General features: G+C 32.1%; 1 protein-coding gene across 12 annotated transcripts in view; it reads right to left on the reverse strand.

Moving 5' to 3' along the window:
• LOC126776465 (tight junction protein ZO-2-like) overlaps positions 1-15,132 on the reverse strand; it is a 113,931-nt gene that overhangs the window by 37,765 nt on the left and 61,034 nt on the right. Inside the window, exon 1 of one of the 12 annotated variants that reach the window (XM_050498988.1) lies at positions 12,910-13,095. The exons of 10 other annotated variants lie outside the window; for them this stretch is intronic. In XM_050498988.1, the coding sequence (XP_050354945.1) occupies positions 12,910-13,095 (186 nt within the window). Of the gene's footprint in view, positions 1-6,209; positions 6,590-12,909; positions 13,096-15,132 lie in introns of those variants that run through there. One more of the 12 variants, XM_050498990.1, reaches the window with a different exon arrangement.

Raw genomic sequence — 15,132 nt, forward strand, 5'->3', positions numbered from 1 at the left:
GAAAATTATTATTATAACATTTATAACACCATCTCTGTTTGACAGTACGAAACGACTTGCTATTTAAGCCCATACATAAAAAAAGTACAGCAATATTAATTGTCATTTATTAGTTTAGTTTCAAGATTGCTAACAACAGAATCAAGACTACTTAGGTTTAACACTATAAAATTTTATTGATTTTCACTCGGTGATGGTGGATTTATCATAAAGCCGCGTGGTGAAATATGCTCTAAGCAAAAATATTTATGTATGGAGAACTTTACGAGTATACATATTGTACAACTAGTTAAGGAATTTGTTAACTGTTGAAATTACAATGCGAATTTCATTGTGATTTTAACTATAGATTTTACTGGTGGTAGGGCTTCGTGCAGGCTCGTCTGGGTAGGTGCCACCCACTCATCAGGTATTCTACCGCAAAACAGCAATACTTGATATTGTTGTGTTCCGGTTTGAAGGGTGAGTGAGCCAGTGTGATTGCGGGCACAAGGGACATAGAATCTTGGTTCCCAAGGTTGGTGGCGCATTGGCTGTAAGCGATGGTTGACATTTCTTACAATGCCAATGTCTAAGGGCGTTTGGTGACCACTTACCATCAGGTGGCCCATATGCTCGTCCACCTTCCTATTCTATAAAAAAAAAAAAAGAAGATAAATCGATTATCGAGAAATGTTTGGATACATTATATATATTGTTAAAATATTCGAACGTTAACAAAATATAAAGCGACGATGGCGAAAAATTTTATATCTTGCATAAAGCTATATGAAATTTGAAAAAGGGTACGAGACTTGAATTAGAGCCGAAATGGCTCAGTGGTTTGATTACGTGAATCATTAGCGATGATTTTGAGTTCAAGCCCAGACATCTGTTCAAGCCCAACATGTTTATATTTCATCTCGTGCTCGGCAGTGAAATAAAACATTAACAAGCCGGCCTGTGTGGGATTTTCCACAAATGTATCCACCAACCCGCTTTGGAGCAGCGTGGTGGAGTAAACTTCAAATCTTAAAAAGGAGAGAAGGTATTAGACAAGCAGTGGGATTATAACAGTTACTTTTACTTCACTATATGAAGTTAATGTATTATAGAATTCTAAAGAAAATTTCGTGACGTTATACAATATATACATATTTCTACTGAATACATATATTTTATAATATAACAGAAGCTAATGAATAACAGGTCGTTATATATGTATTAGACAGTTAGTTAGTTAGTTTCCATTGGCAGCTACTATAAGACCGGTCGTTAAGAAAGCTGGCCATTCCGAGAAAACCACTGCTTTTGCATCGTAAGTTTAAAAATATAAACATAACTATACTATACGATGGTTTAAAGGGTTACAAATTATTTCGTTTTTATTTATAAAATTTATGATTATAATATAGTTAAATTAAATAATTACATCTAAATTCTTCTTGTTTATTTTTTTTTAATTTAGCTCCAATATTTTTATCGAAGGTTGAAACATTTTAGGTTTTGAATCATAATAATAAAATTATTATGAATTTGTGTGTGTTTGTATATTTTTTTATTGGTTTAACATTTAGTATAAAATTGATTAAAGCGTCGTTAAATCGTCCAATGAAACAAGGTAATTTTTACTCGATTGTCCAAACAAAGAGTGTAATGTTTTCAGGGTCCATGTATGTATATAAGTTTCTTTATTTCACCATAACTTTTAAATGCTTAAATTAATTTTGATGTATAGGATATCGTTAGAATCCTATACATCAAGGTATACATCAAGGTGCACTCTCTATTCCCTAACTCTCTCTCGATGAAACGGCACGACGGTGGGACGGCACGGACCAACGGCTTTACGTGCTTTCCGAGTCATGGGAGTGAACACACTTCCAACTTCCTCCGGGCTGCTACTGATAATTTTCTGACAGAAATCCAATAACTTTTTATGGCTCGACCTGGGAATTTAACCCAGGACTTCCGGGTCTGCGGCCTTATATCAAGCCACTAGACTAACGAGGCAGTCAGTGTAATATAATTAATGTGAATGTAGCTTTGTCAGATGTTGTTACTTCATCACTGCTAAGCTATTGAAGTGATCGTAATGGAGTTAGACAGGGATAACCTGATACCAAGATAAGGACATTGGCATATAATTTACGAGTTAAAAAAAATATTTCAATTTTACTGAAATTTAATTAACGCCGAGCATATAGGAATGATTATTATTTTATAAAACGATAGACAGAATACAGAAGTTAGATATATCGATGAACTTGCCATATATAAACCAGCTTGCCATGGTATATGACAGCCCGTCAATCTTGAAAACTTTCGACTAATGAAAGCCGTTGAAACTTGTTTATAATTAACATAATCACGCTCTTTCTAGTTCATTCAATTTCTTATTATATAATGCATATATTTACGATCAGTGTCCTTAAAAAATTAAACATACTCGTTTGTTCTTTTGCTTCTTCTAAATAAGTTTTATCTAGACAGATCAATTGGACGTAAATACATATATATATATATATATATATACAAACTTTCGTACACTGGAAACGAATTTTATAAAGCTATTCTTATAACTTAACATAACGCAATAGACAAAGAAAAAAACCACATTTAATCTTTGTTAATACGTTGCTTACCGCAACAAATACTTCATATAATAACCGAAATAGAATCTGATACAGTTACTGGTTTAAAATAAAGTCTTGACTGAAGTGGCAAGTGTGCAATCGTAGTTATATTTGCCATTTGCAGCCACAGGAAGTCTAGGTAACAGAGGTGACCTATATTAGCAATTATAGAGAACTCTATTTCGAACATGTCTACGTCCTAGCGGTTAACACATCACATAGATTACCTCGTCTAGATATTCTATAATATACTGTACACGCGATTTATCTCTTGTCTAATTAAATCTTTTTACTATATAATGTGAATGTATTGTTTTTTAATTTGAGTAATATGATACGACTACGAAACTTCGATTCGTGAAGGACGAACGTACTTTTTTGGGCTAGTGCCATCCCTTTCTTTCATAGTACATACTCCTCAGTTTCGTCACTTGGGATGAAATGTTTAGGAATGTATAGTATAGTGATAACAAAGTATATTTTTAATATTTTGCTAAATAAAGCCTGCTGCCTGTTTACTGAATTTTTATTTAGCTTTTTTTTTTCAGATAAAAATAAATAGGCAGAATGTACATTGCAGACGTCGTCTGTTCATTTTTCTTTTTTATTAATAAGTAAAAGTATCAGCCTCTAGATGTGATACTAGGCAACGGACTTCTCTCCACTCGAGAAGTTTTGGAGTTTATTCAACCATGCTCTCATGAGTGTTGCAGGTCGTGTTATCGAACACGTGGCAGAATTACATCTGAGACATGCAGGTTTCCTGACAATATCCTTCACCGCGTTAAAATTCACGTGTTTTAACCACCAATGGTTTTTATTATCAATAAATTATTATTATGATTACAAAATATATTCATAATCAATTCAATTATTGACCTTTATTTGTAGCAAGCGAATCTTTATTATTAAAAGACTCTCGTGGTACTCTCGACTCGAGAAGTGCTTGCACGTTTCCGTCCAAAATTCAAGCTTCGATTCAGACATTAAATTCAATCTCGCCAACTTTTCGTTGAGTAAGAATTCATACAGTATTCATTATTTGTAAAATTAAAAAATAACCAAGCAAGTTGACCTTTACTGAATGACTTTCTGGATCTAATTTATACACGTGGGAACGCGAATGACTCATTTTGATTCGCATTTTGATCCCATAGATCCGCAGACGCGAACAAGAACCCCTACCTGGAATACCTTAGACTTAATTATTAAAATTTTGAATTTAAAATGTTTTGAAAATATTTTGAATTTCATAAATGGAATTATAAAAAATAACAGTCCATAATTAGCGTAGTTAACGGTGTATCTCAGAGGCTGAAGCCCGAGGCCGAAGAAAAGAAAAATAAAGTAAAAAGGCTAAATTATTGGCGGTTCAACCGCTTTGCCGACGACAGCTGCGAATTGGCGCGAAACTGGTTATGGCGGGAGCAGTGACGTCACCTGACGTGTGCCTTCTCCGATTTTGAACATGCTCCGTGCAAAAAATGCTACCTTTTTCACCTCGACCATCCATTTGATTTTACGGCTCTTTATTGCGTTACATCTTTGTATTGTCATTACCGACAGGTGATTTTCGAAGGTAATTGGTAGTTGGGTGATAAGAAAGGTGTAAAAAGTAGGGATTTTAAATTCGAATGTCTACGCTGCACGTTCAATTTTGTTTTTAATCTATAATTTTATCATATTTATTTTTAAGTGACTTAAGTATTTCAGCTAATTATGTGTTTAAGTGATCTTTAAGATATTTTATTTATTTATATATCGATATGATTATTACTTCTTGGCATAATATTAAAGAAATAGTCTTAGAATGTATATAATATAAATACAACCTCACACAGTAACGAACTGACACTAATTGCTAATGTTTATTTTGAACGTTTATCAAATAGATAAATAAAATTTATTTTAAATCTTATATTATATGAACACATTGGTATTTTAACCAAAGATCGTGAGTTCAAACCCGGACACGTTTTTTTGTGTTTATCGTGAAGAAACCTGCATGTATTGAACAATATTGCAGCAAGTTACACTTAACATCGTTGTGGAATAAGATTTAAAACCTTCCCCTTATAGATAAGCAACCTTTGCCCAGCAGTGGGACACAACATGTATATCAGCTATACTTTCGAATGTGTATATAATAATTTAAGAAATAGTATAAGTATACTTTTTATAGTTATAAGTATACTTTTTAAAAACATTAACAAGCCTTTGTTATTTAATTAGTAAATATCAATAACTATTGAGGTTTTTGCCGGTTCCTCTCGAACCTAAAATCCTACAAACCGATGGTAACTTTACATTTCATATGGTCTTGTAAAATTACGATCAAAAATTAAAAGCATACCTAAATTTATTTTCATTTAAATTGAATTTTAGCTTTAGTTGATTTCTCTAAGCGTTACATTATCACGTACAACAAATGACGTTAAGTCTGTCTCTTTCTTTCAATCCTGAAATGCTCATAAAATATCTTAGAGAAAATATTATTTGTCTTTATTCATACGGCGAGACTGGGACTATTGCAAAAACTATTTCCTTATCATCCCGCCAGAATCGCGTGCCTTATCAATGGAATTTAAAAGGGTGTTATTACAATAACTGCCTACTATTGCGTTATAATTACAGTCATTGTTTTTATAATGTGAGAATAATACGTAGACTAAAATCTTGATAATGTCGATATATGTATATCTTTGCTCGTTCGACATGAGGTTCTTGTTAAAAAAAATGGTGATGCAAAAATGAGCAAACGGCTTTACAGGATTTTTAAACTAAGTTCGTAAACAAATCTAGCTGTTGATTTAAACCTGCTTTATGTAACTAATATTAGTTATCGTATTGATTTTAAACTTTGAACATTTGAAAATTATAATATAACAATTATTATCGTGTTAAGCTAATGGTGGACCCAAGAAGTGGATTGCGGATATCTTCAATGGCTACTTCTGAAGTCATTGATTGTTTTTGACGAGTCCCATGAAATAAACATAATTATTGTTCTTATACTTTTCTTCCTTTTTACAATAAATTTCAATCATACTCTTTGTTTAAAAAGTCAAGAAAATGTTATTTATTTAAAGTTTAACTTCTTTAAAAATATAAAAGAATACATTTTTTTCTTATATTCATTTCATTTTGTATAACATTTTAGCTTTGAGCCTTCTAACCTTTGTTCTTGTCTTTGTAAAACCCAGTATAACAGAAATGTTCAGGTATTTATGATATCACCTGAGTTATAGTATATATCCTTTAATATTAAAAAGTACTTCTTCATTTTATAACATAATCTTTTGTTCTCGTGTATGTATTGACCAACTTATACAGCCTTTATAAAATATTTAATAACCAAAACGATATCAAAAAAAGTTGAGTTTATTCAACTTACAATATACGTATAAGTGATTGCTACAAACCCAAATAAATACGTACTTTTCCTCACAATAACATTAAAAGTGTAAACATCCCTATAATTTATGAATGTATTTGGTAGTAAAAAGTTACAAATAATTGGGGAGTCATTGCACTTATTCATAGGCAGGTATGCAACGGCAAACGTGTTTTGCCTCATCGATACCTACGGCTTACCTGAGAGTCACTCCGGACATGGTTCAAATTATTCACAACTAATCCGTTGTCTGCCATTGGATCCATTGCTTTATTAACATTATTCACTCACTGACCAATCTATATCACCGCACATTTCAGTCTTACACTTCAGAAATCTTAACGACAGACTTACAGAAAAACAAAACTTAACACAAAATAATTTAATCGCACTAACACAAACCGCTCCACACAAAGAAAAGCTTCGTTGTATCACAAACGATCTGTTCCCCGTTGCAATTTACTGTACGTTATTTGTAACATTGTTATTATTAAATAAAAGTTTTAAAGGCTGCGTTTTGCAGCAGCACGTCCGTCCGATCCTAACTAAGGACGCCAGGCGGCGAAAAGTTAACCGTGCGTGATTTCTCTGGACTTTCAAAACCAAATGGTCATATACGCTATCAATCTTTGCATACCAGAGTTGTGCGATGAGACGGGAGTTATCGAGAGAAGTGCGTCCGAGACGAGAGTGAAAGGGACGGCATTCGAGCAGGTACTCCGCCCCGAAGTAGGCGAACAGTATCTACAGGTTTTGCTCCCACTACGAGGCACGGCACGGACTCGGAGAGGCTCGAAGCTTGAAAGTTAAGTTGTAGTTGAAAAACATAATAGCTCCGCGCACTCGTTACTAGACAAGCCACTTTTTACAACGGGCCGTCTCTAAAGCTGCCTCGCTTTCCACCTTCCAATATTTATAAAACACCATTCCACTTCACGAAGATAATTACCACAAATTTTATGATTTATAAATAGTAAGCTTGTTACTTAATTAAATTATTTGGTTATGGTATTGTAGATGACCGTTTATCCACACGTTTGATCAACGAGAAACGATTGACCCAATCGATAAATCGAACCGGTCCAATGCATCTCTGGTGAAGGCCGAAAGGCGCGGTCCCTCGCGGAGACTAATGTCTCGTCATAAATGAAAAAATGTTACTTTAATTTCCAACTTTAAATCAATATGATAAGGTCTGAAATTAATTTTCTACTCAAGAGATTTGAAGGGGCTATCCTTATCCAATTTAAAAAGCTGTTCTACTAGTGAAACGCACACAGTTTTACTACCAAGCTAATGTATAATATGCTAGGGATTCTTACCTGAGATCTATGTATTTCTTTTATTATATTCAGTATACTAGGATTACTCAGGTAATTACTTAAAATATAATATTGAATTGCTTTCCCAGATCTTTTAATTAAAATTATTTGGTTAATAATGTGTTAAGATACTAAATACATAGTACCAAAAAATTTTAATGAAATATATGTGCAATTATGAATGGATTTGATTGAATAGCTATATTTCCTAAATACTATAGTTAGACCTTTGTTAATTTACAAATTATATATTTGTATTGTTTACTACTGATAAAAATATATGAACTTTAAGTTGTTATAACTTTTGATAAACTCAGCCGATTTTAATGAAATAAAAACTAAACACTACTTTGGAATACTCCTACCTCCTTTGAAATTTATAATTTTTAGCCGTTTTTAGGATTATCCCGGACAAGCAGACAGACAGACGAGAATAAAAAAATAGATACTGTTTTGGTAACTCGAAAATAGTTTAAGAAGCACTTAATTTGAAATATATTTTAAACAAAGTAGCTTTAGTGCTTAAACGCTAAGCCCGTACGTTAGTTGAAAATGCAAGTGAAAGTTCTTACACAATCCCGTCTCGTATGCGCTCACGGCGATAAGTCAATGCTGCGTTAAGATAAATTTTCCGGTTACCTTTTTTAAGTTTCATTTAAAACTAGTTTTCGTCCTCGACTCTACGCGCGTGTTAGGGGATGGGTATCCAGTGTTAGGCACAAAAAATAGACTCAAGCTTGCTTCATACCGAATTAGTAACTTAGCTTTGAAAGTAGTAACAGACAGTTAATTTCGCATTTACTATATAATAAACTCAATTATAGCAGTATCGACTCTCTAAAATACTTAAAAGAGACTTCAGTACTTGTATTGCTCAGACACGACACGAACAGCAGAGATGACCCAGTGGCAGAACGTCTTAACCGTAAACGGTTCAAATCCGTGCATGCTCGGAGGTGAAGGAAAGCATCGTGAGGATATATTGCCAAAAGTATTCGTCTATTTTTACCAGTAATCAAAATACTATTATTAATTTTTCATTCTTATCTGCAATAAATGTTTAATGTATGTATATTCTAAAGACAGACATACCAAGTCCAGACGCGTTCATTGCGAAAACACTTTACGCAATTCTCCCATCAATAGGGAGCTTCAATTTAATTTCTACATCTGCGAATTATTGAACTGAATTGAATATTATTTAGTAATATTACATAAACAAAAAAAAAAATATTTTTATAATAAACTTAGAATCATATTTACCTCTTTAAAAAGCGATACTTGTCTATATATTTTAATAAAAAAATAAAGTTTGAAAATGTCACCGATTGAAAATATCAAAACAATAAAATGACATGGGCCGCCAAGAGCTGATAATGATAGTTACAGCTTCAGCGTTTATATCTTGTATTGCTACAGTTTTTGAAAAAACCCGACGACGTGGTAGGCCGTAATGGTATATTGATTTAAATTATTATATATTTATTATTCATATGTTTGATAATGTCAGAAAACGTTTAAAAACTGCCTACTAGATGCGTAACATTCAAAGTGTTGTCAACTTAACTAGAAATATTTATTAATGTTCATATAACTTACTACCCTATTACTAATAAATCTATAATTTTCAGATTCAACAATAAAAACATGTTCGTATATATTTTAACGAATTACTGAGGAACTGTTTTTTTTTTTTAATCGTTATGCTAAAAAGATTTAACGGAATCAAACCAACTCACTTGTGGCATTTAACGCCGCGTAAGGATTTCCTAGCAGTTATAAACGATAGAAAGAATTATGAACAGCGAGATAAGAAAGGTATTCTCCAAATGACAGCTATCGTCCTTAGCTCAGTTTTAGCTGGTTTATATTCTTACGGATGCTTTAGCCCAGAGAAGACTTTGATGACAATTATAAGGAATCCTTGCGAACAAAATGCTTCTAAGCCGCCCATAGGCGCATTACCTCCTTGTCCGAAAGATTGAGCCAGTTATAATCCAAATATTACTGTCGTATTATTTATTTATGAAAATTGTACTTTTATATATTTCTAAAATTAATCTTTTTAAAAGGTTTATGTTTAAAATTTGTACATAATTTTTTTATATATAAATACATATTTTTACAAAGTACTTTATTATAATTTAAATTTGTTTATTTCAGTGAAATATCTTGTAATTATCCTATTACAGATCAAAGGGCTTTCATGTTATGGAGAAGGCTTAGAGCTAATTCTGCCTCGTGAAACACGTGACAGATTATTTTCAAGACGTACAGATTACCTCATAATGTTTCCCTCCACCACATCTTGCGTGAACTCGAGAGCTTGCCGTATTTGAATGGTTCAGCTCAGCTACAATATTTAATTGAATACTAATTTATTATCATTAAAAATATCTCTAAAATAAAAAATAAAAAATTAAATCTATTATTAAAATTTAGTAAATAAAACGCCTATAATATTTGCCTTTATTTTATAAAATAATATATTTATGTTCATGCAAATATCACACTAGAAGATATATGTGATTTTATCAAGAAAAAGTTTGAATTAATAAAATTTATTATCTGTTAAATGACACGTGACATTTTATGAAATAATTAAATTGTTGATAGAAGAACTTAATCCATAAATCGTAGGATTGCTAAGTCATTAAAGTACAGGTAAAAGAAAAAGACAAATAGAAGCATTTTCTTGATTTATTACTAACAATACGTTTGTTTCTGTTACACGTGTTCTTGTTAGCTGTACTGCAAACAATTACTATTATATATCTACTAAATGTGACAGATTGCGAATCACCTTCAATATTTAGTTATCATTGACAGAATATTTTACGAACGAGTGAGAGCAGCGCATGGAACGGTCTACAAAATCATATAATCATACATGAGGCCTTATTTATTTGAATCAAGAATTCAGTAAGCACGAAATGATGAATAAGAAGGATCAATTGAAGTTTTTCTTTATGGTGTTATCAATGTCGGCGCTCGTGCAATATTCTTTTGGAATGATATCGATACCAGTTACGTCACAAGAACGTCGAACAAAAGCATTTTATAAACCAAGTTTAAAGGACAATGCAGAAATAACAGAGTGAATGTTTGTCGTATTAGTAAGCAATTTTAGACGTTGTAAATGTGGGTTTAGGATTGTGGATTAATGTTTGTAAGACAATTAACAATGTGGGCAGTGATCCTTTTTTGCTAACAGTCGGTAATACGATCTTCACTTACAACTCATACAACTTGCAATAAAATCCATTCGCAAACGTGATTTTGTTATTATGAGTGTGGTTGTTTTTAGGGTCTAAGTCTTAAGCAACAACCTGCAATTGCATACGTAATGTTTATTTCATCTTTATATATACGGCCGCGGCTTAGCACGCGTGTGAGAGGGGGTGGTATTTTGGCAACAGTTATAGAATACGAAATAAACAGTGTAATATTTTGGATTTTGTTCATTTTCAAATATGTTTTTTTGAATGCCATTAATGTTCACGTTATGCTCTATATTAAGGACGACTCACTAGATAAAATATTTACTATAAATAAATGATATATTTTTAGAAATAGTTTAATTTACTAGGAATGTTTTATTATTCATAATATTGCGAGAGATAAACGTTTTATCATAAAGAAAGTAAACATTTAACATGCGAGATGTCTAATGGTGGCGATACACGCAACGATTACTTGGACTAATGATATGCGAAGGTAAGCCTGCATTTATGTGGTAATTCTGCATGAGCCTGGTTTTCTTACAGAGATAACATTTACAAAATAGATAGAGAACAACCTAAAAATGTCTCACGGCTAGTCCAAGGCCACCTTCTTTTGAGGAAAAATTTCGTAGCTTATTCCACTACGCTGCTCCTAGGATTGGTGGATACATACTTGGCGTATTTTCTTTCGATACCAATTCACCCCTCATGAAAATTCAGTGGTACTTTTTTGGGTATGAACCTGCAACGTTAACCACTGGGCCATCTGTGACTAACCATAAAGATGACTAAATCTTTTTGTTTCAATTTCCGGTTCAGTAGTACCCGTCCAGGTAGGTACAATTGTAAAAAAAATAACTGCACTGTTCGACATGCATAAACTTGACTGACGGGATTTGCGATAGGTCGGGCTGCATTGAATGCTCTGATTCATAACCTGGCGCCGTCTGATTCGAGCAAGTTTCCACTTGAAAAATATCGGAAATGAAATAACTACCTACTATTTTTTTTTTTATAAATTACAGATTATTAAAGTTTAAAGATCTGTTTTTGAATTTAAAATACCTTTTCCATTAATATATCCCACATACCAAAACCAAAATATGTTTTTTTTTGTCTCTTTCTTCTTTAATTTATAAATGGGTACAAATTACAAATGTAAATATTATTGAACTATAGTGGTATAAATTACCATTTACCTTTTATTTCTTCAAAATTAGATAAGTCTTGAGTTATAACATCTTAGAGTTTACATTCATATTTGTTTAAAAAATAAAAGGCTTAATAAAATAAAACACTTATTAAATTATGCTATAATATCGTTTTAATTTCAATCGGGAACGAAGACGCGGGCAAAGAGATAGTAGGTACCTAATAATGACATCTTGCTACTACGGTTATTCTCGGTACAATCTACATTCTGAATCCGAAGTGACGGTAGATGCCACTCGTTACAATTAATTTAATACTTCAAGATGGCTAGTCAAAAGTACTTATAATAGCAATACATATAATAAATAATATTTGAATAATAAATGATTTTTATATTGCTATCTCTTTTTTATGTGGGCTTAAAAGTCCAACAAAATGGGATAGCAAGTCTTTCGCCCTGTCAAATTAATTTAGAACTAGCAACATTGTATTTCTTATTATGGGGTATTTCGACATGCATAGGCAGAACAAGAATTGCGATCGTGTAGTTAATTAGTAATGTTGTGATCAACGATTAATTTGATGCCTGATTATTGTAATTATATACATCCTTTTGATATAACGAAATAGAGAAAATATCTTTAACACATGAAATCCTTTGTAGGTAATCTTTTAATTATACTTAACTAAGTAATAAATCAAAGTAATAAATTAGGTACATACCAATCTAAAATATTAATAAAAAGAGGTTTTGTTTGTATTTTTTAATACATATTATTATTAGAACGCTTTTGACAATTGGACGTTTAATATTGTAACGTCGCAATGAAATAAAATAGAAATTAAAAAAAAAAATGAAACAGTATTCAATTATTTTCAATTAATTTGCGTTTGGTAGTACTTAAATATAAATTGCAATGAACGGAAGGAAATTATTATTCGACGTGATCGTGTTTTCCACCTCGTTCTACGTGTCTTACAGCCTGATGTCGTTATTCATTGAGAGATATCGAGTGAAACGCATAGACACCACTAAATAACATGTTCAATGAATATGTAATGAGTATGTGGTATACATTTTTCGCACCGTTTTTTTTTTTACTTAAACTAACATTCTTATTTGAAGCAAAGACATTAAAATATAGTGCTTCGTGTTTTTGTGTTAAACGTGCATTTAGTGTATTATATTAATTCTATCTCACCCGTTTACGTCTCTTTCTTCCAGGGAATGTGTTTAACTGTTGAGGCGGGGGTGGTACGTGATAAAAATAAGGCGTCGCGTACATTAGGTCTTCGACGCTCGTTATGGGCGTCGTCCTAGGTACAAAAGATCGCACCGTACCATACAAACTCCTGTTATGACGGCTACTTCCATATAAATTTATCATTGCACTAAATAAACAGTCAAGGTAACATTCACTATATAAAAAGTTTCACACGAAATGCGCGCGAAAAGATATTTGCACAGATTATACGATATCACACGCGAAGTTCATTGAATTAATGTAAGTAGAACTTATTTTTAATATTAAAAAATAAGCTACTGGAAAGTGTGTTTTAATTTTGATATACTATATCGAGGTTCATAAATGATAAATATTTTATTAATATTTGAATCTTTAGCACCTCGTTAATTGTCAAAAATGTATGCGTGCGAGCGATAAGTGTTCACTATTTGAAATGCGTTAGCGTGGATGCAGATGGTCCTGTACACATTACATATAATTATCATACATTTATCTGCCTTTTCCAATAAAGCACGTCAAGCGCGACGCATCGCTTCGATCAATATTGAAAAATGTATTAAAACTGTCTGTCCTTCGGTCTTTACTAAACAATTAAAAAAAACGATTTAATAAAATTGATGCTTTAATTTTTTTTTTATCTTATAATTCAGCGAATAACGATCGGATTCAAAGATAAAGAAAACCAAACCTATGGTTAAAATAGCTTTTTGTAAAGTTAACAGTATAGGTAGATTCAGTAGTAGCTGCCTAGATCTTGAACAACAAATTTCATAAGACATATTCTACATATTAGTTAGTCTAGGTATGTATCAATAAAATTTCACTACTCATTTACTCTTAAATTTTTTTTTATATATCTGGATCAATATCATTAAAAATAAAACTACGATGATAATTTTAGAGATGTGTTCATAATGTCAATTATTATATATCCTCGGACTCTGCCTCCCTGTCAATACATACGGAGTAGGGAGAAAATATGATGTCACATGAGTAAAAAACATACACGCATTGGCACGCGCCGATACACATGAATAAGTTTGAAAAGTTTGTCATCATTGCATTTAACATTGTTATTTGTTATAATGCATCACAGTAGCCATTGTTGAAGCTATATACAAATATAATACAGGTTTATACACATGCCGGTCTTTTATTAGAAAAATATACGAAGCTAAAGCGAAAACTGATTTGACTTATATTTATTTGCCGCCAAACAATATTACATTGTTGTGTTCCGTTTTGAAGGGCGAATGAGCCAGTGTAACTCTAGCCATAAGAGGTATGACTGACATCATACCGATGTAAGGGATAGTTAATATATCTTACAGCGCCGATGTCTTTGGGCGGTGGCGACCATTTACCATCGTGGCTCATTTGCCTGTCATAATTTTATAAAAAAAGAAGTCAAGGATTTAAAAACTATTCGGTCCCGTTGATCGCCAATACATTATAATCAAACACAAAGAAGTTAATACATAAGTGGCGAGAATAGTATACGGGCTGCCTAGTGATGTAAAAAGTCGCAGGTTCGATCCTAGCCCCTTGAGCTATTTTCGTCTCACTCCTTATACGAGCTTCGCGCTTAATTGGAGGATAAGTCATGTCTTTAAAACGCTAATTTCATATATTATAATTCCCAGTGTAAAAAAAAAAAATTTCTAAATATAAAAATAACTATTGTACATATAATAATGGATTTTTAAATAGGCTGGGATATAGTAATTATTTTTGTATGCCTTATTTGTTGCGATTATTGTATTTGTTGAAGTTCTAAAAGTTCGCGATACAAATGTGCTGCTAGGCAAAATCGAAATCTGTGTACAAATCTTGATCTTGTGGAAAGCAGCAATTTTATCTACAACCTACTTATAAAATATATATTAATAAAAAAAGCTGATTTCGATGATCTCATACTAACAGACAGGGAAAATAGGGACCCTTTCTTTTTTTAGTTATTAAAAACGTGTAAAATATTTATTTATATATATATATAGATATACTGATTAGTTTTAATAGCATTTATTAAGTGCTTTTCATATGAATAATGATTTCGTATCATAATATACGCAAATATAATTGCAGCGCCATCTAGGTAATAAGTTCTGAACTGTATATTGCTTTCAATATGTGTGTTGTGTCGCTGTTGGTGGCTTCTAAGTTGTAGCACGACCAATT

This window comes from Nymphalis io, chromosome 20 (assembly GCF_905147045.1).
Source record: "Nymphalis io chromosome 20, ilAglIoxx1.1, whole genome shotgun sequence".
In the NCBI taxonomy this organism is placed as follows: Eukaryota; Metazoa; Arthropoda; class Insecta; order Lepidoptera; family Nymphalidae; genus Nymphalis; species Nymphalis io.